Genomic DNA, 27,079 nt, shown 5'->3' with positions numbered 1-27,079 from the left:
AAGAGAATACGGTGAGACCAGACCTTTCAATCATCTCCATCTAAGGGCGGAGGTTCATGTACATGTACTATGCATACAGTGCACAAAAGGAAGCTCCAATATTATACATGTGAGCTCATAGGCAGACAATTATTCAGAACAAGTTTATACAGGACTGAATTTCTCTAATGATTCTTTAATAAATGTTGCCAAGAAATGCAATTAACTTTCATTAAATTTAATTTGCAGCAAGTTTAACACATTTTTTATTTATTTTCTTTCTCTTTCTTTCTTCCGTCCTTTCTTTCTTCCCTGCTTTCCTTCCTTATTACTTGCTTTCCTTCTTTCTTACTTGCTTTTTTCTCCTGCCTTCTTTCCTTCTTATCATTTTCTTTCTTTCCTTTCCTTTTTCTTACCTTTCTTTTCCTTTTTCTTTCTTGCTTTCCTTTCTTTCCTTTTCTCTTTCTTTCCATTTTATTCTTTCCTTCTTTCTTACTTTCTTTTATCTTGCTTAGTTTTTTCTTTGTTCTCTTTCCTTCTTTCTTTATTTCTTTCTTTACTCCTCTGTCTTTCTTTCCTTCCTCCTCTTTCTTTATTTCTTTCCTCCTCTTTCTTTGTTTTGTCCTCTTTGTTTGTTTGTTTGTTTCTTTGTTTGTTTCTTTCCTTCTTTCCTCCTCTTGTTTCTTTTTTCTTTCTTTCTTGCTTTTTTTTTTTTCCTTTCTACCTTCTGGCGGTCTATCCTCCTATATTATAGTCTTTCTTGCTTTCTTTCCTTGTTTCTTTCATTCCTGGTTGTGTTCTTTCCTGTTTTCTTTCCTGCTTTCTTTCATCCTTTCTTTCCTTTTTTCTTTTCTTTCCTTCTTTCTGTTTTCTTTCTTTCCTTCCTTTTTGCTTTCTTTCTCATCTTTTTCTTTCTTTCTTTCCTTTCTGTTCTCTTCTTTCTCAAATTCAAGAGGCCGGCCAACAGTGGCAAAACACTTGACTTTTTTATGTCTGTGTTAACCAAGACCTTTTGATTTGACTAAAATTAGGTGTATTACATAGACAATTTTAGGAGTATCAGTCACCCTTCATTCATTTGTCCATGGCATTGTCATTCACATTTTTCTTCAACCCATACAACCATGCATCAAGGGGCAATGTGTCTGGCCATTTCAGCTATTCGCTGACTTCACTATAAGTTAGGCGGTGCTGTTCTTTCAAAAGGAGGGAGTACTATAGTAGCATGTGCTTTTTTTCAGACCAAAAACATTTTGTCTTTGGTCATTTTTTTTTTCTTTAGACGAACACCCAGTATGACCCAAACAATAACGTTTTGCAAAAACCATGACAAAACAAAATAAGAATTGGCATAATGCTGGCGGACAATGCCAGACCAATTGATTTTCCCAATGCTTATTAAATTTGCAACAGTGGCACTCATTGTCTACCTTCCCTGGAAAGCTTGTGCTCACTTTTACTACACTAATCAAACTCTACCTTGTTTCCAATGGTTTGTTAAAGGACACAGCCCCTAGACAGTGTAGCTGTAGCCTACCTCTCTAACGGAAAATACAATTTGTGTGCCCTGGGTCTTTTCCTATCAGGTGAACGTTTAACCAGGGTTTGCCTCGGTTATAGCCAGGTATGCTATGAATACGATCGAAACTAGAATGCAACAACTCTGCTCTTAGATCTTGCAGAGAGAACTCAGGAGATTGCATTTGATGGTTTAGTGATGAACGGAAAGCTGAAAGCTTGGTGACCTCACAGACAACAAGAGCAACTACATTTTGCATGGTGATATCAGACAGCTTGAAATATATTTAGGTGCATGAATGGACCTTCTTCTGAGTCATACACTATAAAGCTTACTAGCGAGTATGCAAAACCCTTTCTGGCACTCACCATGTCTCTCTCATGAATTTTAGAAATGGTCAAATACATTGAGGTAAGTGTCTAGATGTATATGCTGATAGTATTATTGCTCTCAAAATGCATACTGTCAATTAAATGTTTGTGCATTTTTATATACATTTGCTACTCTTCCTTTTAAATGCATATATTTACCTATAATTATGGTTTATATTGGTGGCACCTACCCTTGTATTATTAACTTTGTCACTTAATCATTGCAAACACTGGGCATGACAACTTTCCACGCTTGAAATGGGTTGGTGGAGTTCAGTTAAACACACGGGTTTCATTTACACCTCAAGATTTAAATGCACAAGACCTGTTGTATTGATATATTAAATGACACTATTCAGTCTTTAAAAAATAAATTAGGGAGGGGGTTCCTATGAAGTTATTTATCTTCTGACATCGAAGATGGTTCGAAATAAAAATCTACCCAGCTTCATTTTTCTATTATTCTCCTGAAACATAAAAAACCGGTTGATCTTACTAAAAGTATTTAAGTGAACACAAATGTTCCACAAAAGTGTGCTAACTTCAAGAGAATTTGGCCTGTTTTAGTTAACAGTTTTGTTGGCGTGTGTTCCCCAATAAGGTGCTAACTGATTGAGTTGTGTTGATTTGGGAAATGCAGTCATGGATGCTGTTTTAGAGTTGCTAATCTCACAGTAACAAGAGAAAGATATCCTACAGCTTTTGGCTTTCCATAAAAGTCCCAACAGAGCCTTTAAATGCCATTCCCCTTGGTTGGTTTACAATGAACGAGGCACTTCACCATTTGGCCACTCTGCATTGATTCAAGTGGAGCCCTTGTGCTGAATGTCGTTATTTACAAAAGTATATATATGGCACTCTTACTGCAAAAGAAGCACATGGAATACCAAGGTTTACATAAAACCCTAACGGATTTGTGATTGCATCCAGTTCTCTGTGATAATGACTATATTCTGGGTTATATTTTAGAGCGACTGTAAGTGCAAACAAGGATTTCGAGGGAATGGGCGTGAATGTGAACCCATTAACACCTGTTTGGCCCAAAGCGAGAAGTGTCACCCTCTGGTAAGTTTCCTTTTCAAATGACTAAAGTTTATAAATTCGAGCCCTTCTTCTTAAGGAGAGCTGTTGCATACAGACTGAAGAAAGAAATCAAATTTTAACTATAGAATTGTTTAAACCGTTAACTGCTCATTGTGTTCTATATCACCTAAAATAAGGCGCAAAGAATTGTACAGTAAATTTTAATTGACTCTTTACAGGAAAGCGAAAAAGTACGAAATACATTTCAGTAAAATGCAGCCTTTGTTCTGAGTATGGAAATAGTACTACCACCAGGAGGAACGTAGGTGGTGCTACAGCAGCTTAATAAACAGTGACATAATGACAGAAGTGCACCTTCACTGGAAAAGTAATTCAAGTGTAATCCATTGCCTACACTAGCTACAAATGCTCTGTGTCGTAGAGTCCGCATCTTTTCCCCGTTTTCCTTTGTAAGAACAATAGACGCGGGTGTAGCACCACTCGAAAGAGAACTAAAGCGATTTTACCCACTGATACATTTTATGAGTCCTCCCTTTTGAAATATTTCATCCTAGAATAGATATCACGTAAGATTAAAAAAACAACTTCGGAAAATTAAGCAATAAGTTCAAGATAAATACAATAACCACTAAGTTGTGAAAGCTGTATCAGTACATTTGGGTTATCGTGTATACCTAACTTTCCCAGAATGCCAAGCCACTTGGATTCACCCTAGACAACAACTAACCCTCAAGGAACACATTACCAAAAAACAAAGATGACCTGGTACCAGCTCTTGTGTCCAAAGAAATTGAAACTGCTTCTTCCAGAAAACAACTTCCGAATTGCTGTTCAAGCCCTTGTACTCTCGCTTCTTGATGGTGGTAACACTCTGCTCCATGGCCTCCCCTTCGCCACACAGGCACCCATGAAGCGCATCCTACATGATGGAGCATGATTCATACAGGGCTTGAATGATTATGATCACATGACCCCCATCCTGATGGAAATCCATTGGCTCCCCTTGTTGGCCTACACCATCTTCTAAACCACCATCATTTGCAAAGACAAGTCCCCCATTCCGGGCAGTTTGCGCCACACCCACAGCAAAGATATCATCAGACTGCAAGAAAATGCAAAATCTCCTCTGCATGGCGAGATACTGGAAACAGGGACCAATGTGAAGCCCCTTTATTTCCTGACCATGTGTGTTGAGTCCTCTCGACCTAACAAAATGAGTCATAGAGAACAGCCATTATGTGTTTCAATCAATCTCCTATCCATCCAACCCTGAACTTCTAAAGGTGTAGGTAAGAGGAACAAAAACTACCTGAACCCCAGCATAAAACAGGAAAAACAAAAATCTCCGATGGTAAACCCCAGGGATGGGGTCTGTCATTGTGCTTCAATGCTGTTGGGCTGATATTTCCAAAGTAAATCCACATCATCTTTGCATATGTACACCATGCCATACAGCCTCACTACTATTCCAATAGCAGTGATAGTGCCTTGCAGATATGTACTGTAGCACCCCCTGTTTCCGTCACTGGGAGTAGCCCACGGATGTTGGTGAACCTGGGTCTTGAACAGAAGAACAGACTAATATTCAAGCACTGAGACCCTCTCACAGCTGTACTTGCACCCCTGTCCGACCCTGGAGAACACCTGCTGTTCTAGGTGCTGCAACTCCTAATTCTGCCAGTGCAGAGCCTTACATCATCTACAGCAGTCTTGCTATTCACGTGTCCCATACACAGCCTTCTCTGGTGACTCAGTGGAGCCAGTTGCTCTTCCAATAATGCATCCTTTACAAAGCAGTTACACTGAATTGCAATCCCGAACCTTATATACCTGCACAACGACCCCGGCAGCTCTGTCCGTGCAATTAAATCCTGCCCTACAACACCCTTGTCACTGTAGTATGAATACCCATGTCATAATCTACACCTGCAGTTACATACATTCTGTAGGTTAACCCTATATATAACCCGGTTTCAGCACTTATTGATGGAGAAACGATGAGAAAACCGAGTACATTATCATACTATTGATGGCAATTTGAAGGACATACACATATTTATTGCGCCAAAAAGACCGCAAAATAATTTTAGAATGCCAATGATTACCAACATGCATATCATATAAAAAGCATTAAACATTTATTATTATTCGATCAATGTAAATATGGCAATGCAACGAGGATCCCTATTGAATCCACTGGAGCTCAGTTATGGCCGCTCATTTTGTGGCAAGGAAAATTCTTATAACTAGATATAAAACAAGTACATTCAAGTGAAATAACTGGCAAGCTCATTCCATCCATAGACAAAAATGGTTTTCCTCTAAAAAATTGAGCAACAACCCTTCATAATTATTATTTTACATTACAACATGAGAGAGCATACAAGCAGCAAGTGTTGTGCTGACCATCAGCGACCCCTGCAAGCGGTATCCTATCACCCCTAGTCTTATTGTGTCCAGCCGCGTCACAGACAGCTACTGCACAATAAACAACCTCAGCCTCTCCTTCGCCTTCGCTCTGTGGAAGCGTAGCTGAGTGTTTGCATTTGCATTGTCCTTGTGATTCAATACAATGCAAACACAGGATCTGAGCTGCTCTCTAGTGCCAAAATGCAATCCAGCTTGCAGGCATAGATACTTGTGCGCACTGACCATGGTCGTCTCTGAGGCACTGATCCACAGGTGGGAAATTTGATGCCCCCTCTTACTATATTTTAAAAACGTATGCGCGCAATTGCACATGCCCATCGCAGTCTTTCTTGCCTCGTCAGTGCACGCCCTGCTGACGTACAGAGGAAGTGCATTATTATCCTCCTCTTGTTTCCTGAACCAACCACAGGCCGGGTAATGGATCAGGAAGACACTGATGGAGCTGGTAGAGCTCTCCCTCTTCTTCTACCTTAGTCCATTATAAGTCTATAGGACTATGTGAGAAACAAGTATGGGATCTACACAATGGAACCATGGCTGAGCTGTGCTTGCTTTCAGTTTTTGACCCAGCCTGGCTTCTGTGCCAGGGGTCACAAGGACAGAGCTAGGGGCCGCAAAGGGCAAGCGTTGGGTCGCAGTTGCGACTCCTGGTGACCCCTAGTTGACTTCCCTGCATGTCATCCATGGACTTCAATTAGGGCTAGTGTAGGGTAGCATGTTATTTGGCTGTCTTGCCCTTTGGTTACCTTGGTATCACCCTGGCTCCTCCTCGTTTGGGTGTCATGAAGGCAGCAGCAGGAACAGAAAGTACCTTCTGTCATTTACACTCCATGCTCATCCTTAGACCCTTGGTTGCAGACAGCAGGCTGTTGAGGGGCAAACACAGGATAAGAGGTCAAACCTGTGATGCCATAAAGATTTCAATGAGTGCATGATGTCACCTACCCTACTCTTGGCATTTTGGTAAACCGATATCCTTGGCAGCACTGCCCTTTCCCCTACTCCATGTTCATTGTCCTTCCCTTTCGCACCTTTCTATAATCCTCTTTTCCATCCTACTCAGCCATTGATCGCATTTCATGTCGGCTCTGCTGTGTCTCAAGGCCACTTCTCTGCTCTATCACCTTTTCTTTGCATTGCTCCCTTTTCCAATTAGTTCTACGTCTGTTTCCATTCTCCGTTCCTATGACCACATGTATCTCCCTTTCAGCCCCCAAGCCTCCCAACATTCAGTCTCTGCCCCATCTTTTTCCTACGGTCCTTTCCCAATATGTCTCCCTTTACCTTTATCCCTTCAACCTTGGTGTTTTCTCTGCACCTCTTCACACTCCCCCATCCACTGCTCTAGCTCCATCTCTCCACCTTGCGTCTCCTCCCTGTCTCCCTGCCTCTTCATACACCACCAGTGCCTTCCACTTCTTCCTGGACCACCTATTTTCACCCATCTTACCCTCGCCCGGTCATCACTGGGCATGTATCATGCTCTTCCCGTGCACCAGTAGACGTGGCACCTCCGTAGCCATTGTTAGCAATAAAATACGAGTCAGGTGTGTGAGGAGCATCTTGTACAGCTACAAATGGAAACTCTAATGGATCAGTTAATGTCCTACCCGTGACTCCAAAGCTTTACCATGTGATGCAAAGCTTTTTCAGAAATGTATTTTTATGTAGGAGGGTCGTGTTAACGCTCACCAACTAAAAAATAAAACAATGTGGGATATCATTGGTAGTAGAGATGCCACCAACATAAGAGGAAATTAAGCTTAAAGCCTCTTAGTGAATTAAAGACCTCGCAAAATTCTTCAGAGAATATTGGCGTCTACATGAAGGAGTTCTTAGTGACTCAAAACAATCTATTTTGATTATTTTGACTGCTTATCTAGGATCCAAGCAATAGGATTTCAGTGTAATTCCATATTATGCACTTGAACAGCAAACACAATGTGTTTCTCCAATTCATATGGAAACAAACAAAAATTGTGAACAACTGCTGTTTTTTCCATTCTCAGTTACCTGCAGGCATGAAGTAGTTTAAAAGTTTGCATCGTTTGCAGCAGTGCAAAGTTAAATGTACCACGATCTATGAATGTGTATTCTTTCTATGTTCAATAGTGTTGCTAACGAACAATTATTTTGGGAAAAAATTCCAGCTATAGCTAAAATTGATCCAGCAATCTATGTACATGGTTGGCTCTCACATTTCTATTTCTGAAGTCACAGATATGAAATATAAGAGCATTCCACCATAGCACAACTTCCAATCAATGGCTTTATCCTCTATCAATAGGAGATCGCATGACCTGGGATAGCAAATATTGTGATATAAACGCAAAGTGCTTTAAATATGTCTAATCCATGTGTTGCATTCACAGACATTCCATGCAATTGTCAGGAAGGTACAAATACATGTTTCTTGTTATTTTAGGCCACATGTCAGCTAACTTCGTCGGGCTTCTGGGAATGTGTGTGCCAAGAAGGCTACAAAGGAGATGGGACTTTATGCTTTGGAAATGCTATGATTGTAAGTTGAACTAACAACAATATTTTCTTTGACGATTGCTTTGTAAAACAAAATTCTAAATAAAAGATCACGGTGTCAAGGTGTTAATGAACGTTCCAATTTAACAACAATAGGATATTCTGACACCCAGCAATATGTTCCTTGTCATTGTGATCTTCCATATTGCCCCCAAAGACTGTAGGACGCTTGGTAAGACACTGCGTTGCGTGGCCAGGTCTGTTTAGGTGCTCATCACGGCTCAGATGCACATCCGCTCCTCCTTGGTATAGTTGGGCAACAGTAGGGAAGGTGTTGGACTTTAAATCCAAAACCATTCCACCAATGATCCCCCCTACAGCAATTCATTGTAACGACTTGCGTGCTGAACGAACGCATGCTAAAGACACGTCCGTTCTATTGCTGGAGCTGTGAAGGCACAGCGTGATTCCAACTTCGTCCTAAAGGAAACTTCCCCTTCAGACAGCAGCAGATACAATTTCATCCTGTCACACTACAGCACTTATTACATTGTATGTGTATTCATGTATCACTTGTATTAGTAGGCTTTGGAGGCGGTTAACAACAAGGGTTAGACGGGAATGGGGTCAGCTAGGGTTCAAATGGATACTTTGTAGAAAAGGTGCCTCTTCAGATATAGCTAGAACTCAAAGCAATAGATTTCCAGGTAAAGAAAGAAAGCCTGACAATAGAAAGTTCAACTGAGATGCAATTGTAGAGAGATGTCACAGCCTTATTCTGAGATGTAACTGAGCTCCCATACAGCATAAATAGAAGGACCCATGGGGAGAAAACAGTTTTTGTTCTATGTATCCGCGTCTCACCATTAGTAGCTTGAATGAGCTGCAAGGCTAACTCTATGAAATAAAGTACACAAATCTACCAATAAAAACTACAAATCAAGTTTAGTTTAAAAAAAAAACACAAATAGGGAGAGAGGTTACTCAGAAACTGTTAAGGAAAATCGAACATTCAGTGTAGGTCAAGGAGAACAGTGGCTATCTTAAAATAAGAACAGTCTCTTTCCGCCTGGAAACCATACTAAGAGCCTGTCGACCAAGCTAGGCTGAAGAGTCAATGCAGTAAGAAAGATGTTCAGGAATGGGAATGTAAACGTTTTTTACACAAAAGGGTCTAACCAGCAAGAGTGCTTGAAGACAGGTAACCGTGGTTTAATGGCTTGTTGAATAGCAAGAATATCCACAGAGAACTATAAACTGATCGGCCTACTTCTTGCAATCAATAAAATTGCAGAGAGGATGGTACTTAAACAAATGACAAGCCAGGGGGAAAAAGTGGGATGCCTCGATGTGGGGGTAACTTGCCTTTAGGCATGATAGAGGAACAGAGACTGCCATGACACTTTGACATTGTGGCCCACAAGATCATGATTGAATGTCTAAGCTGCTTAGGAATAAATGGAGCTGTTTTAAGTTGGATCCCTTCTTGTCTGACGACCCGCTCATATGAAGCCATGCTGCCACCATATTGTTCAATGCCACTGGAAGTTTCTTGGAAAGTTCCTCATGGATCTTCCGTGTCATCCATCCTATTCGAAATATACATACAACTTTCATTTCGTCCATTAGTTCTTTTGGTGGAACACGGGTATCCTGTGCAGATGACACTTAACTGATTGCATTTGGGCCAACCATGCATCAACGTCTTAAAATAATTTAACATAACTTACTGTAGTCCAGTTGTGTATGGCTTGTAAATTTCTACTACGTAATGCAAATAAGAGGGAGATACTGCTGGTGGGTAAATGTACATCAAGATAGCAAGAATAGCGTTGGTCTACTGTCCTGGGCCAGCTCCCTCCACTGTGACTACTGCTACTAATGCTAAGTCACTTTGCTGCTGTCTAGATGTCTGTCTATGAAATAACAGTTAAATCCCTATCATCTTAAGGTTTCTACCTAATGTTATTAGGAAAGTCCCCTTTTTTCTATCCAACAAGTATTCGCAGCAAGAAGACTATCCATAAATGACTATTATAAAATTCTGTATTAAGGTCTTCATGTGGCGTCACTAATTACAGAGAATCCAAACTCTTTCTTTTAAAATTATTTGTCATTTGAACAAATATGATCACATTCCTCAAAATGGAACTGCACTGGGCCCCATTCATATAGAGGATTGTCATTAAGACATTATATATGAGGTTCACTATCTTCTGGAACAGAAAACTCCACGCTAGCTAACTGATTCCAGCGCTGTTTGCCCAGGAGAGAACTGCGCTCTAATTCACATTTGTTATTTGCTGTTATACTATTTACGTCTACACCTAGGGAATGAGCTCCTATTGCAGATCAAAACTATGGATGCATACATGGAATTTCCTAAGCCTTGAAAAAATATATATTCTGTTAGGTTAATTGTATACCTTGTACATTTTTGTTGTCCATTGTTGGAGCTCATTTTAGCTATTTCGAGCGCCAAGATGCCTTGGGGTGAACGTTGTGCGTGGTGTTTTACTCCAGTCTAGGTTTTTCCTTTGAATTCTTAGACTCGCAGCCTTGTCTATTCCATTATTAAACGGGACTACAAGCCCCAGAATTCAAAGGACAAACTGGACTGCAGCAGCACATCATGCATGGACCTCGAAAACGCTGCCGCTATGGCTGTGTGAGAGTTGCCTCATGGCTGATTAAATATCCCAGTACATTTCCTGCAGAAGATGACTAGGCCTTCTACTTTTTGAGATCTTCTGGACTGGAAATACATTAAATTGGTTACTAGCATCCGTGTGTAATTTGAGCTGGTGATTTCTGGTGCTCGGCCCGGCACTCCATTGTCAAAACTGGGGCTTATAACACTCTTTCACATGATGGTGCTGTCTGTGTCTAATTTAAAGATGAGCACAACAGTTGTTTATTAATTCAATGTACATTAAAAATTACTATTGAATGATGCCCAAACCATTCCTATAGCTTTGAGGGCCTGAATAGGACGAAATGTCACACTTGTAGGGGTTTGATGATTAGTAATTGTGTTGGTGCTGCCATTGGCAGCACAGAGAGGGACAATGGGTGGTTCAAGCTGCAGTGGCCTCCTGACGAGGACCCTGGCACTTATATTTTCACAAATTAAGCACTGACTAGCATTGCATAGTTCCCTACCTTAATTAAACAGGAAACAGTGGCCTCACACAGAGTAGAGACAGAAAGGCCAGGGGAAGCCCAAGGCTGAATAAACTTTTCCATACATTATTAACCAATTTACTGAAGGCCCATGAAATCTCCAACCTCTAGTTTCCCCTCAGAGAGTAGCTGGCCCAGGTTGCCCATCTACTCAAATTAAGTGGCTGCCCCACCCCAGCCAATTGATGAAATTAACTTAACTTCACCCATGACTGTGTCACATATAAAATATGGAATCTCTCATAACTTGAGATTGGTGAAAGGGAATTGAAAACTGGTTTACACATTCAGAGTTCTGACCTATATTACATAACCATGCCAGGTGTCAAATGAATGCCTTCCACCAGATCTAAAGTATTAATTGAGGGCAAAAATACAATCTTGAGGAGTTGTACAGCTGCACGCAGGGCATGCCATCTTTTCTGCATTGCACAGGGCGGTCACAAGGCTATAGACCACATGACTCTTATCTTGCTGTGTAGAGAGTTTTCTGTTCTGGGACACAAAAATAAGCACACATTTACCTGGACTATCCAAAGTGTGGCACAGCAGCTAAGAGACGCCATGTTGTGTTGGGCATTAATATTTAACACACTCCATAAACAGTTGTGCCTATGTACGTATTTCTTGAACTACACCTCATTAGGTGTTCTCTTTACCATTGCCAAATGCACTTGGAGTCTGCCACAAGTTTAAGGTGCACCACGAGCTCCTCCCATGCTTCCCCCTTGATTTCCGCATTATGGATTTCTACCTTTCTTCCCGTGATATAGTATCTGTGAAGATCCTTGATTTCAAATAAATAAACAAAAAGCACATTGCAACATGAGACGGGCATTTGAAGTACAAGGGTAGCAGACAGCAGGCTTAGGTCACAGAGTTTTCGAGTGAAATCAAAAGTGGGCGTTGAACATGGAAAACCTGCTGGTGGACGAGGTACCAATGTTCCTTTTAAACACAGTCCTGAAGCCTGTGCATCTGAGAGGCGCTCAGAATCCAGGAGCCACCTCAGACCACGAGCATCCTAGATGAGTTGTGGAGCTGCAAGAAGGCTTTCAAGGCCCTTGGAACTCGATTCTCTCCTCAATAACTAGAAACCTTGAACAACCTGCCTGTCGTTTTAAGGATTTTGGGGGCTCCGGGCTATACAAACTTTGGGAGCCCTGGTCTGGAAAAGCTCTGCATTTTATTACGCATTTTCTGCTAATTGAAGCCCCGTGGTGCCAAACAATATTGAATAATAAATTAAAGGTTGAGATGGAGAAATAGACCAATGTGAGATAGTGATACAGTTCACTTTCACAGCAGCCCCTTGGAAGATGGGGACCCTGGCAATTGACTACTTTGTCCACGGTGTAAAACGTTCTGCAACCTTTTGAGCACACATATGATGGGCTTTCTACAGCTTCTTTAATAAATTTAATGCAGAAAAGGAAATAGTTTGAAGCAACATAAATTGGATTTTTAGTGCATTAACCCAGCTTATAATTAGGTAGTCAAGCTGATAAAATGTATAGGATCAACCCACTCAAGAAAAATCATTCCGCCTCCAAAAAGAAGGATCTGATTGGTAGGCGGATTCACCATCTTCTAGAGCTCCTCTGTGTAGCCGGTGGTAAAAGTCACTACAACACATGGGGGGCATATTATCAAGGGGGTTTATCTCCGCTTTTTTGGCTTTAAAAGCCAAGAAAGCGGAGATAAAATTATCTCCCTATTACCTAGCTATCGCTAACAACAGTTAGCGACAGCTAGTAGGAGATAACGACCATCTTGGGCCCGGCTTTGCATGTCAGTGAAATTTATCACTAATGACATGCAAAGTGGGCGTGCCAAGATGTTAGCGACTGGAAACAGTCGCTAACATCGCTATCTCCTATTACCAACTTTTGGAGATATTCGCGCTAAGCACGATTATCTCCAAAACCTAACACCTGCCCCTGAGCAGTTCTTAGCCATGTTATCCAATGGTAGGTGGATAACATGGCTAAGAGCATTAGCTCGGTAATGCATGAATATCGCTGACTTTTCAGCGATATTCATGCATTTCGGCCGATTTTTATCGCTTAGGAGATAAACCTTGATAATAGCAAGGTTCCTAAGCGACAAAAATCGCCGCAGCTCGGCGATAAAAATATTGCCGCTAAGCCAACATAGCGATAATTATTGCTAGTTGTTGGTAATATGCCACATAGTTTGTTCCATCTTGACTATTATACATCGCTCTCACTTGTGGAATTATTGTGGCCAGGGATCGCGTGGTGTCACTTCCGGTGACGTCATCAGTATAGCACCAGTTCTCACCTCCTCTGCCAGTACTACGAGAGTGTTTTGTTAATCGTTTCGTTTTAGAATATCAGAATACTGCCAAAGCATGGAAATGGCTAGAGAAACTGATAGTTAAACATGTCCTAATTCTTGAAAAGACTCGAGAATTAAGTGCACTAATTCACTCGGCTAAGTACACTGTAGCTGTTTGTGTTGCAAGAACAATTTTTAGAGCACCTGATTTCCGAGTTTTTCCATGTTGGGCGATTCAATTATTCCAGTATAGCTGCTATTCAGTAGGAGATTTGGGGGCGGGGGGCGTTTATTGACTAATGGTGAACTTGACAGAAAGGATGTGTATCTGCCTCACTTCATATCCAGGGGAGATGCGTGAACGTCTTTCTTTTTGCCTAAACAGGAGCTGTCGTCTATGGCAGAAGCTGCTGGATTTACCGAATGGGTCACTGTAAGTAAAGCATGTTTGTATGTTGCACGCTACTGAGGTTGAATTTTAGGAAACCAGCGCTCCATCATGCTAACACCACAAAGCCAGCAATGGGCAGGTCTCTTAGTCCAGGCCACAGTTTGCCACATTCCGGTGTGCATCGTTTCATATGCTTGACATCCTTACAAGGGATATCACTCATTTGCAAGGCAACGTGATTTGTCATACGGGACACGTGTGACAGAATTAACAATCAGGGCGATCATTCAGCTATAGGTAAGGATGACAGCCATCTGAGAGTTGTATGAAAGGTTGTATGGGGGTCTGAGTGGGTGCGTCAGAAGTTCTGTGGATGATGTCATCAGTGATGTCATTTGAGATATCATGAGTGATGTCGCTGACCATGTCATGAGTGATGTAATAAGTGAGGTCATAGGCAGTGCATTGCATGGGCACGGGTTATAGTTAACTCAGGTAACTGTAACAGCTATATTTCTCTGGTTTTTGTGCGAGTGAAATGTCAGCCTAACTATAACGTTCCTGAAACCTTTGGTTTTATCAGTGAAAAAATATATAGATATATATTTATATATATGTGTGTGTGTATATATATATATATATATATATATATATATATATATATATACATATATATATATATATATATATATATATATATATATATATATATATATATATATATATATATATATATATATATATATATATATATATATATATGAAAAAAACATCCTGCTTCAAGGGAGAAGAGGCACGTACACGAGGCATGTATGGATCAGGCTTCTTTATTGTTCTTTAGGTCTCCCACGACCCTGCAGTAAAAGAGAGACGCGTTTCGCCTATATATATATATAATTAAAAGTCGCGTTACACGTTCATCCGATGTTTCTTTTTGTCTACTTGAAAGCGTGGAGGGGAAGAAAATTATCATTAGCTGATTTTACATTGCAGTTCCAATAACCCATGACTCCGATGAATCACAGACTCTCTATTCCAAGTTTAGTTAGTGTATTGCAAAGCCAAGAACAGCTGAACATACAAACATCTCAAGACAAGGGTGTAGGAATAAATTGAAACTAATACAAAGCCAAATCTAGGGGTGAAGTTAAGATGATGCAGCAGACACAGAAGAACCAATTCGAGAATCAGGACACAGAATATCACCGAGCCTATATCAATGATCTCCTTGATTAGAGGTTCATAAGTAAAGACACTATCGCTAACGTGACATTCCTATGTAGCATTGTCAAGGCAAGTTCTGAAAAGGTGTCAGCTTGTGAAGGCTTCCTAAGAAGACCATTCACACTGAATGGGTCAAGTAGCATAAAGCTACAGAGCTCGTTCTAAGATGCTCTCGCTTCTCCAGGCAAGGCAGAAGTCCCCGGGCTCTGTCACTAACTCTAATACAAGAATCGAAAGCAAACTACCATAAGGCTGTGTGGTATCACCCCAACCATGCAAGACATCTCCTCGTAGGTAACTTTTTATGTGGCAATGATGATCCCAGGCCCTTGCTCAATGACCTTGATTCCCAGTCTCTCTCCGGTGAGAAATAACACCATCCCACACAGCATCGCCGTTCAATGTATGTTCTCCTCCCTAAGAATAACTCCTGAAACAAAGACATTATTCTAACTAACAAAGATGCATTTCTCCACCTGCAACGGAAAACATGAGAAAGAACAAGTTCTGCATACACATGAATTCTGCTAACAAACCTGACTTCAGAGCAACAGAGAGAAATTCATTTTGGGCCTACAAATTCGGCCAACATAAGAAACAGCACGAATTTTAAAAAACGCACGTATACATGAGCATTGTTACTGAACACATTTAAATCAATGCATTACATAAGCATACAACTTATAACGTTCCTTAGTCACATGTACAATTCTTCACATTAAGGTTTTCATCTAATCATACGCAATTGCAATATCGATTTCTCCACGTTATTCGGAAATTGCCCATGACTTCACCTTCCATGTTATTACAATACACAATCTAATAACACTATAAAAGATTATATGTGGATACGGATTACCCATGATTATAAAACACCCCTGCAACCGACAGAGCAATCTGCGCTCTATCATATATGTATTACATATAAATAAATATATCATATGTCAAGAGAACTTTGGCGGTTCTCTTGACAGATGAGACGCAAGACTTACTTCAATTGCTGATCCGCAAAGTGCGGCTGATCCTTGACAGCACCCTCACTCTAACAGACCTTAAGACGCTATGACACTTTATCCTGTGCGTTGACTTAAATGCCTGCATCTCTTGTTCTCCTGTACATGTTTATCATTACACGCCCCTGAAAACAGCCCGATTGATTCCCCACTCCCCTTCACTACGTGTTCGACTGGGTACTATGTGAGTTAACCCACCCCCTTTTTTCTTTTTTATGTGGTACCTGGGCAGATAACTATCTGACTTCACTGAGTTACTGCAATTCAGGTGTCCACTATCCTTAGGTACTGATGAGACCCCCTATTGTTTGTGGGGTCAAAATGCCACTGATTCATATAATTGACTGACCATTTTAGGTCTCGGTGATATAACCAGAAGGCTGGGGCTAAATACTGTGTATCTTACAATGGTTGTTTAGATGTACCAACAAACCTTGTTGTAAGTCACAATTTGTCACCTATATGTGTTGGTTCTATGTTCACTTGGAACACTGAGCACACCGCATTTGATGTTTTAAATATACTTGCAAAATCTGTATAAACAGTGTTTGGTCTCGTAATTGCATTCTGTATGAAGTCTTCTTTTTCAGCATCCTTGTGCCAACAGTAATTGCCACTGTGCAAAGGTATTATCAAGTTTTCCTCATATCATCCACAAGAACCATTGTCTTTTCATATACACGGTATTCCCTGGTTCCTTGTGAGTGGGGTTGCCCTTGTTCCCTGAACATCGCATGTGGCTAAAGGGGCATGTGGCATTTGGCCCCTTTTGCCATACAGGGGCATGAATTTGTAAGAAGACACTGAGGCCCACTGGGACTGAAGAAGGCTGATCTATTACCAAAGCCAGCCGAAAATCTCTCTGTCTGGACTAGGCCACTCTGCAACCACACACTGAGGGGTCACTAGAGTAACTAATGCAGTTGTATGTAGTGGTTTATTTATTGGTATTACCTGCCACCCCATCCCCTTAGAAGGTGGAGTGGCCCTGTACACCTGACAGGGCAGAAATTGGGGTCACAACTCTCTCAGTGTTGGGTGTCGCACACATTCAAACTGTGTCTGCCTCTCCAACTGCAAGGGCACTTGGTATGTAAAATGGCTGAGGGACATTTTTATATTTTTCAAAAAACACTCTAAGAGCTATCTCCGTGCAGTCTCATATAGGTGTGCAACTGGTGGTGTATTCAACTCTACAAAATATGTTTTGCACCTATCTTCACACAACCATACCAACAAGGTGTCACAATGTTTTGGAACTAAAGTTATACAGAAAATGATAGCATGACTACTTAATCAATTCCTAACTGTCATAGCACCTGTGACATCACACCGAATCTGACATTTCAGCAGACCTGCATGGGATCACTGACTGCAGTATCTGTAAGCTGCATTGATTTTCAGCCACCTCAGAAGCAGTTATTGATGAAAACGCTTTGAGAGCCACGGTCCAGTGGTACAATGACATCCACTGTCTGTTATAGACTCTTGTTGCGCTGTACTGATTTGAAATGCTGGTAGGATTGGCTGTTAAGCCAACAGCACATGTAAAAGTAAAAAGAAATGCTGTGCATTGCTGTGTATATATGTTGACAAATAGCAATTGCCTACCACACCATACAGTTGCCACATGTTTTATCGATAAAAAATAGAATGTTGGCATTGAAACAGCGGTCATTCTTTTGCATATGCACAATGCATAGTAAAACTGATGTGTAAATGCACCTCTATGTTCTAAGTTTGAGAATGTACAATTAAATGCGTTGACTAACAACCTCTTGAAATTTCCCATTTAGACCGTGCCCTCAATTGGTGCCCTGCTGTCGGAGACCATCAACATAACTGTGCTAGTGCCATCTATACAAGCTATCAATGGCATGGCTCAAGATGATAAAGCATTCTGGATGGCAAAGGAGAACCTTCCCACATTGCTGAAGTACGTCAAAGTTGAATATTGCAGTCTTTACGGTGGGGACTGACAGTGCAAATCTTTGATAGTTAAGCTACTAAGACTATTACCACACCAGACGTAATAGTGCCTTGATACACCTTTCTTTACCGCCGTCCCAGTACAAAGGCAACCTTGGCTGTAAGTAGGGGTAATCTGTCACCTCCTACGTCGGTGCCCAGCTGGAGTAAACTTTCAACATTTCCGGGGTGGAAAAGGGTCGGATCAGAGTTAGGGTAAACTTACAACATACAGGTGTGTGGGTGTTTCCTAACTTCCAGGCAAACAACACATTGGAATACCCACTTCCAAGGCTGGCAGTGGTCTTCACCCTTGTACATGGATTTACACCTACAAGGAATCCCTTGTAAATTCTGCCAACTGTAAAGAAAAAAGAGATACATTTGTTTGTAAAAGTACATTTACGAGCAAATAGACCCTTGTGAAAAGGGAACGTTGTGCTCAAGCTAGCACTAGTCTAATGGTTTTTATGCACTTCGTCAGAAGTGCATTCTTTGTAGTTGATGGGCAGAAAGTTATTTTTCAAGTTTTTACAAGTGTAAGCTTTTGCATTCACCATAACCACATTTTTGTGTGTATTTCTATTTCAGAAGTCACATTTTAAATGGTGTGTACAGTTTGGATGAATTGCGGAACTCCACGGCTCAAATGGTGGCACCTTTTCTACAGAACAGTTTACTTCACCTGTCTATTGAGAATGGGGTAATGTGATGATTTGAAACCTTCCTATATGTTGTAACGTGCAACGCATCTTTTATAACAAATTAATTTATTGGACACCTTCATACTGTAAAAGAAGCAGACGATGCAGCCACCAGACTTGCAGTCATTCCGTCATTCTACCCGGCCTGAGATTCAACCAGTTCTCCTCCATTTATACATTGCTTTCAGATAGACAGTTTGAAAAGGAGGATGTCTGACTTGGGCTTAAAGGGGGATGCAGTACCCCCTAGATTTTGATGTCATTAGTCTACTAGAAGTGCAGTGTGTCGATCAGACCTTCTGATGATGTCTCCCATCGCAGAAACAGTGTGGTTGCAGCACTCTGCAAGTTCGACATTAAAAATGACAGTTTGGCTATATCTGGGAATCTACGAACATTCCCAGAGGAAGGAGTCGAGACACAGTGGGTCTGATTCACAAAGATTTTTCTGTGACTTCGTACTATGGTACCCCAAACTTATTCCTGAATTCCAGGAGTAAGCCATTAGTAAGTCCGGAGTACTACAAGAGTAAGACACAACAACTTCTGGTAGAAAAATATTTGTGAATTGGCACCCATATGTCACAGACCTCGATGCCTGCTGCTCTCCATGCAGACCGCCTCATGGTCAATGGAACTACAAGCCAAGGAAATATATAACAGGTCCACACACAAGTGGGCCAAAGAAGATGGCTACCCACATTGACTGCCCTGTTCCAGAAGGGGGGGCATCTTGGAAAATATTTCTTTTCGGACCTGAATCTGCCAGATGACTGGCTATTTAAAAGGCTGGCAGAGTTGGGGTAGAAGAACTAATCAATCATGCATCTGAGTGAACTCTTTAGTATAGCAGTGACAATCTCTTTGAACAAGCAACTAAATAAAAATTACTAAGCATTTAGGGAGGAGGGTCATGTTTCCAACCAATATATCCACACTGTTTCTCCTAGAGTGGCAAAAAGTGAGTTTATTTAAAAAAAACAAAAAGGTAAATTAGGACAAATTTATCAAATAGCTATCTACCAACTGTGTCTATGATACATCTTTCCCCACCAACTTGTCACAGACCGTCAGAGCATTTTTTTTCTCCCCATCTGTTTGGTACACTGTTCTCTGTTTCCTACATATTTCCCAATAATTAAGAAACTGTATTTATATTTCCAGACCTTTACAATACAAGGAGCTCATATCATTGAAGGAGATATAGCTACAACTAATGGGATTCTGCACATCATCGATAAGGTATTGGTGTGCATTTTGAAAATGATTTGGTTGTTTGCTTTTTTGTAACCAAATATGATTGATCGATGTTGATTATGCACAAATTCCACACTGCCCATGGATATCCACTCACCAATATATTAGGGATAGAAGTGGCATTGCACACTATCACAACTATGTGACTCCGGAAAACATCAGACCCATAACACTTTAACACTGAGGATGAACTAGGGAGCAAGGCAGGGAATATGAACTACAGCCAATGTACAGAAATCTTCAATCTCTGTTCGCCATCTGTTCCAGCCGCTGCCTTCAAGACCCCTAAGGTATCGGAGAGCGTATTGGAGGTGGCCATGGCAAACCAGGGGTGGTTCCACTAGCCAACACTTTTTGGTGATGGATTCTTTATGGGTTCCTTCAGTGCAGAGATATATTGTCTTTTCCAGTTTTTTTCTTTGTTTTAGTACCCACGCTTTAAAGCTAAAGTGCGGGTGCTGCAATTCTAAGAAAAGTAAAGAAATTGAAAAAAACATGAGTTGCATTCATTTGTTCTATTTATTGACTTTGGAAGCAATTGTGGCACCTGCTCTTTAGCTTAAGATGCTTAAAGCTAAAGCATGGGTGCTGCCATTACTACAAAAGTGAATAAATGGAAAAGAAATGACGGCTGCATGCTTTTTTTCCTATTTATTTACTTTTGTTACAATCGCAGCACCCATGCTTTAGCTTTAAACATCATTATCTAAAGCGCGGGTTCCGCAATTGTATCAAAAGTAAAGGAATAGAAAAAAAAGGCTTGCAGTCACATTTTCTTTTTCTATTTATTTACTTTGGAAGCAATCGCGGGGCCCACGCTTTAGCTTAAGATGTTTAAAGCAAAAGTGTGGGTGCCACCATTGCTACAAAAGTAAACAAATACCAAAATAAAGGTGTGGACGCTATTATTGAAGCTGAGGCGTGCCGGGCTGGTTAAACAAAAACGTTGGTAGGAAGTGATTTAAGAAAATAGTGCTCAGAGACTGTAATTAAAGCATCTACAGTAACAACTCTTATAACAAGGGGGAGTCTTCATAGGAGGTTAGAACAAGAGAAAAGGCACTACTAAGGAGGTACTGCTAAGCCTATTGACAAATGAAAACCCACCATTTACAGAGAACATTAACAGGAGCCAATTAAAAAGATGTGCTGAGAATTGGTCGAGCTTAATGCCCATATCCTGACTACGGTACAAAAGGGGGTGGTGATGGACGGAGCATCTGAATCAATCAAACACTCACACCCAGTCAAAAGATCTGGGCCTAATCCATCACCGTTCTTTAGCCCACTCAGCCATCCCAGTTCAGACATGGCTATATGCAAATCAGTCTGACCCTGTGCCTCATGGGAACAGTCCAGCCCGAACTGCCAAGCCATGTCTTCCCTGGACCGTAAACAAGCTTCCGAGGACCGGTTTCTGGCATTCCAGCCGTCTTCAGCCCGGCTTGCTTGAATCCAGTGGCAAAGTGAGCATATCCTGACTACAGCATGTCTCGAAGAGACAGAGCAAGCACTGCCTAGTGCGAGACCTAAAAATGGTAAGACGTCTCTTAGGCATACCACCAAACTGGAGAACTGTTCCAAGACGCATGCTTACCTTAGCAGGTGCTAAAGAAAATCTCTTTAGGTTGGTCAGTCGTGAGCTCTTGACCTGCTGTCTGAATTCATGACACCTCACAGACACTAGGAAATCAAAAGTCAGGTGTATATATTTAATACTCTCCCACGCTCAAAATTGAAATATAGCCATTCAGGTGCTCATCATCCCAGAGTTCCTGCTTGCTACTAAGACGTGGTACTATATTCTCTCATTAAAAGTATTGCAAGTCTGCTGCCAACTGCTGACCCTCTTCCTTATGAATTAAAGATGCCAGCACTCAGTACCTCCCAATGTAAGGCACTGTTCCCCTCTAGTCTTTCACACTTCAGTCTTCAAACTATGTTAAAATGTTTCAGTGATCTTCAGTATTGCGGATTATTTCTTCACATATGTTCTCCCTCTCATACTACTGCACTGATGACTTTTTCAAATTGTACAGTTTACGAGGACAGTGATGGAAAGATATTTCTATAGGCTTGCACTTAGGAGCAGTTTTTAAACATTTTGATAAAGTAAAAGTTAGCATGGATCTTACATATGATGTATCACATAGCAGCATCTATGCAAGTGTTTGTTCTTATGTAATGTGGTGTCCTTATGATTATTGTTCACTATTACTATGGCATTCTAATGCAGAGATGTATTTTGTTTTGTCCCAGGTCTTGGCTCCCTTGAAATCTGTGAGTTCCCCGTTGCCCGATCTGCTGACCCGATTAGGCCAGATGCCTGATTATTCCATCTTCCGGGGTTACATCATTGTAAGAAGCCATGTGTTCTGTGTAATCTTTCTATTTTAATAATGATAATGTATCAGAGAGAGTGCTGTCAAACATATCATATTCTTTCTTACAATTCTAGCAATACAATTTGGCAAAAGAAATTGAAGCATCGGAAGCTTACACAATATTTGCTCCAAACAATGATGCAGTTGAGAAATACAGTCGTGAAAAGGGAACAACAACTTTGGTATGTGTTTCTATGTTTGTATATTTGGTTTATTTCTATTGTCACAATTATAATGAAAAACGTGACAACTTGCAGACTCTATAGATATGTCTTCATTATTATGCAGACCATAATGGGATGTGACATATAAGTAGATCAAACCCCTTATGAAAAGATTACACATTTCAACAGGTGCTGGGATTTGTAGACTGAGGTCGCTGCCATCAATGTTACATCATTGAAGTCATAGGGAGTCTGCAAAAATCAATCATCACATAAAGAAAACTCTCACAAATGAGCCACATCCATTGAGCAGTAGAGTGGTAAGAGTGTAGTATACAGCTGGTGTTAAATTTCGGAGCTCTATGACAAAAATGTATTATTAAAGCATAGTTTGGTATCACACTCTTATTTAAAGGCAGCACATTTTCCATTGAAATGACCACTAAATGTGTACAGACAGATAGTTTTACTGATTACATAGTGCACAAACGATAATGTATGGAAATTGGGTTACAGTGAATATTTGTCATTTGCGCATCACTAAGTAAAGTGTCATGATCTGTTGTGATCCTATTAAAATCTTTTGTTTTTATCACACCTCAGAATTAAAAAAAGTGCCTCATTTGTGCTTTCCTACCTGTTTTTTTATTTTGTAATCTGTATACAGTTGATAGGAATTTTTATTTTGTTGTGTGTTGGAAGAAAACGACAACTTACAGCCTTTCGCTTCACACCATCAAATTTGTCATATAGTTAACTTTACAAAATACTCACACTTTGCACTAAGAGAAAAAAAAGTAAACACCAGTTTCCATGTTAAAGGAATGAGCAGCAATTTGTTAAAGACTAGACTATCATTTGACATGTGTCTTTGAATACAATGCAAATGTGGCAATATAAAAAAATGTAAAGTAATCTTTATTGCTCATTAACATTCGGGGACTCCAGCATAGTATTTGGGCAGGTTGCAATACCCCCAGCACCCCTGCTTCTATGGCACTAATCAATTATTTTTCTCCCTCTATTTCGATGTGGGGAATAACAGAACGCATGGCATTGTAGGTGTTTTAACACTTTATAACATTAGGCATTTCCCAGAGAAGGGTGCCTTGCCTAGATTCTGACAGCAACAAGGCTGTTTGCCACACTCACTATGCCAACATTAAACTGACTTACACCACGTTATTTGCTTTAAAGGTTTTGTCACAATGCTGATCCAACACTCGATCTTTACCTTAAGATGATACCTCATTCTCTTCTCTTGCTGGAGTTTGACTGGGCATGTGATATCCTGCATTGTCCACTTGCTTGAAGCCCCTCTGGGTGAAGTTGTATCCCTTCCCTCACCTGGATGTTGGTGGGAAGTCTGGTCAAATTACGTGCATTGTCAATGTCTGCATCACTAACCAGGATCATATAGTGTACCAGTGGCGGCCCCTCGAGGGAGTGCTGCGGGCGGTGGGGTGGGGACGGGCAGGGTGGGGGGTAGTAAACTCCGGAATGCGGCCCAACGGTGTTGTGTATATAAATAAATAAATAAAGCGAATTACATTGCACGCGCTGGAACGTCAAATCTCCAATGCAGCCCTGCCCCACCGCTCCACAGCACTCCCCCGAGGAACCGCCACCAAAGTGTACACTATGGTACGTCTGCACAGTGAGACATCAGTGGTGTTGAAGGTGCACATATAGGAATCTTGTATACAGCCCTTCAAGGAGGACCAACATTCATGCCCTAGAGTGTATTCCCAGGGCCGGACTGGCCGTAGTGGGCACCGGGCAATCCCCCGGTGCACCACACGGGTGGGGGGCTGGTTTGGGGCCTCTGGGGGGCCGTTTTTGTTATAGGACCGTTTTTGCAGCACTGCTGCAAAATCGGCCCTGTAACAAAATCGGCCAAAAACCGGCCCTGGCAAAGAGCTCGGCGGCACCCACAACCTCCCCTCCCCACCTGTCCGGGGAGGGGGGTGGCTGAGCACTTTGCCAGGGCCGGTTTTGGTTCCCAGTCCGGCCCTGTGTGTTCCTGTCGGCTGCATAGACACTGCAGCTCCTATGAACTTCAGTCTTGCAGTATACGCAATCTATCTCCTGTCCTTGCAGTTATGAAATTCACTTTCTTCTTTAAAAAAGGAACATACATCTCTTTCTATTGTACTTAAAAGCAATTTGGCAGATTTAGAAATAATTCCCATTAAGTGAAATCTCACCTCGGCTATTTTATCTCCCAAATTTAAGTTGCTTTAGCCTGGTTGCTGTGGGTGCGTTGTTAACATATGGCTGAAGGATCTTTCCATATTGACCTTCCACAATATTTTGGACTACTTGATGTTTCTGTTTACGGAGAAAATAGCTAGAATAGAAATCATAGTAAAAATATTAAATGAAAGAAGACCCATTAATAAAAAGCCTCCATGTCCTTTTTGTGTTATATAAAATCAGACACGTTCACAAATATTGAAGAGTGGTAACTTTCTCACAGGGTAGAATCTAGGAATGCCAATGCATCCTGATGAACCGATGGAGGAGGCAGATAATTTAGATGGGCAGCTTGAGGGGCCATTGGGCCTAACCAGGGAGAAAGTACCTTTCAGGGCCGGCAGCAGTGTTTCTTTCAAGGGCCTGTCCCCAGTAGAGCTGGAGGACAGGGAGAGGGTGCATAAGTTGGAGCTAGCCAAGCTCAAAATAGATGGTCAGAGGGACATAGAGAGCAAGAAAATATAAATTGGGATGGAATTAGAAATGAAGAAGTTAGCCTTAGAGGAAACGAAAATGCATTTTGAACATGAGAGAGTGTTGAGGGAATTGGAACTCAAAGCCAAAAGTTTAGAGGTTCCTGCCTCTGGTGGCAGCGCACCACTAGTGCCTGTAGAAGCATGGGCCTACATCCCCAAAGAAGTTGTTAAGGATTTCCACAAACATGAGGATATTGGTCAATGGTTTAGGGCTTATGAAGCTCCAATGTTGGCCCACTGGGTCCCTGAGAAGGATTTGGGAGCGGGGTTGTGGGGCCGCTTTGTTAGTGTGGGCGGGACACATTTTTAGATTTACCTACAGAGGAGCAGGTGTCCTATGCCCTAATGTCCAGATATGGTTTGACCCCAGAGTTATACAGACACATATTTAGGAATTACAGGAAACTGGAGTCTACCACATGGGTGGAAAATGTGTCTTTCTTTTGCAGAGCATTGGATGGTTGGGTGAAGGGTAGCAAAGAGGATCATTTTGAGGCGCTCTATGATTTATTTGAATGGGAGCACTTGTCCAATAATTGTTTTCTAGAGCTATGCCAGCACCTGATTGATAGTAAGCTGAATAACCCTAGGAAGCTTGCTGAGGAGGCGTACCGCTGGGTGAGCACCCGGGTTCACAAGGGTCATGTGGGAGACTTTGCCAAAGGTGGGCAGGATCCCCAGTAAAACAGTGGGGGGGACAAGGGTAAACAGAGGAAGTTCCAGAAAGGGCCTCAAAGTAATCCCCAAGGGAACCACGGGAGGGTTCAGCCTCCCCCTGAGAAGAAGGCAGGGGCCCGATAGATAAGCCTGTTCTCAGGGGGCCCATTGGCAGCAAGAAGGAGGTTCCTCCAGGGAAGAGTTCTGTGAGGAGCAGAAAAAGAAAAGTGCTCTTCTCTTGTGGGTTTGCGGCACCAGGCTGCAAACCAGGCAGCAGGTGATCAGTCTGTATCCCCTTGAATCGACTGGGAGAATGGTCTCCAGTATAGTGAACCTAATGTTGCTGAGCCTGGTTAGCCTGTTTGCTGGTGGTACCCCAGTGCTTCAGAGCCTTCCTACTGGGGCTGGCTCATGATGTGCCTTTAGCGGGGCATTTGAGGCAGGGCAAGACCTTTGAAAGGCTTGTCACCCACTTTTATTGGCCCCAAATGCGCAGGAGTTCAGATACTCATTGCAGGACCTGCCAGATTTGCCAGGTAAGTGGAAAGAGTCGGAGGAAGCACAAGGCTTCTCTCCAGCCATTCCCTGTGGTCAGCACCCCCTTTGAAAGGGTGAGCATTGACATTGTTGGGCCTCTGGATCCCAAGACAGCCATGTGCAACAGGTTCATCCTGGTCTTGGTGGACCATGCCACCCATTACCCAGAATCCATCCCTCTCCGGTCGGTGACGGTCCCCGTAGTGCGTCGTGTGTTGACGGGGATTTTCTCCCGCATGGGGATCCCCAGAGAGGTGGTGTCAGACGATGTTACAAACTTCATTTCCAAGTATATGAATTCCCTGTGGCAGGAGTGTGGTGTAACATACAAGTTTACCACTCCTTACCATCCCAAGGTAATGGGCTGGTTGAGAGATTCAACTGGACCCTTAAAGGCATGATTATGGGTCTTGAGGAACCCATGAGGCGTAAGTGGGACGTCCTCTTGCCATGCCTTCTTTTTGCTTACTGAGAGGTGCCACAGAAGTCCCTAGGGTTCAGCCCATTGCGCTTCTTTTTGGACACCTCGTAAGAGGACCTCTGGGTTTTGTAAAGGAAGGCTGGGAGGAAGCTCACAGGAAACCTCCCCAGGATGTATATAGCTACATGCTGGCCTTCAGAAACCAAACCCGGCATTTCAGGCAACTTGCTCAGGCGAATCTGGAAGCCAGCCAGTAGAAAATGAAGCGGTGATACGATCAGAGTGCCACTCTGATTGAGCTTCAGCCTGGTTAGAAAGTGTG

The 27,079-nt window shown here is 41.8% G+C and overlaps 1 protein-coding gene across 1 annotated transcript in view; it reads left to right on the top strand.

Annotated features, from left to right (window-relative positions):
- STAB2 (stabilin 2) overlaps positions 1–27,079 on the top strand; it is an 880,852-nt gene that overhangs the window by 463,092 nt on the left and 390,681 nt on the right. The window contains exons 26-33 of the mRNA XM_086919174.1: positions 2,839–2,934; positions 7,769–7,864; positions 13,691–13,738; positions 17,730–17,869; positions 18,493–18,604; positions 19,770–19,847; positions 22,122–22,220; positions 22,321–22,428. Coding sequence (XP_086775300.1) covers positions 2,839–2,934; positions 7,769–7,864; positions 13,691–13,738; positions 17,730–17,869; positions 18,493–18,604; positions 19,770–19,847; positions 22,122–22,220; positions 22,321–22,428 — 777 coding nt within the window. The remainder of the gene's footprint in view (positions 1–2,838; positions 2,935–7,768; positions 7,865–13,690; positions 13,739–17,729; positions 17,870–18,492; positions 18,605–19,769; positions 19,848–22,121; positions 22,221–22,320; positions 22,429–27,079) is intronic.

Source organism: Lissotriton vulgaris, chromosome 1_1 (assembly GCF_964263255.1).
Source record: "Lissotriton vulgaris chromosome 1_1, aLisVul1.2, whole genome shotgun sequence".
Lineage (NCBI taxonomy): Eukaryota > Metazoa > Chordata > Amphibia > Caudata > Salamandridae > Lissotriton > Lissotriton vulgaris.
This window is presented reverse-complemented; position numbering and strand designations above follow the sequence as displayed.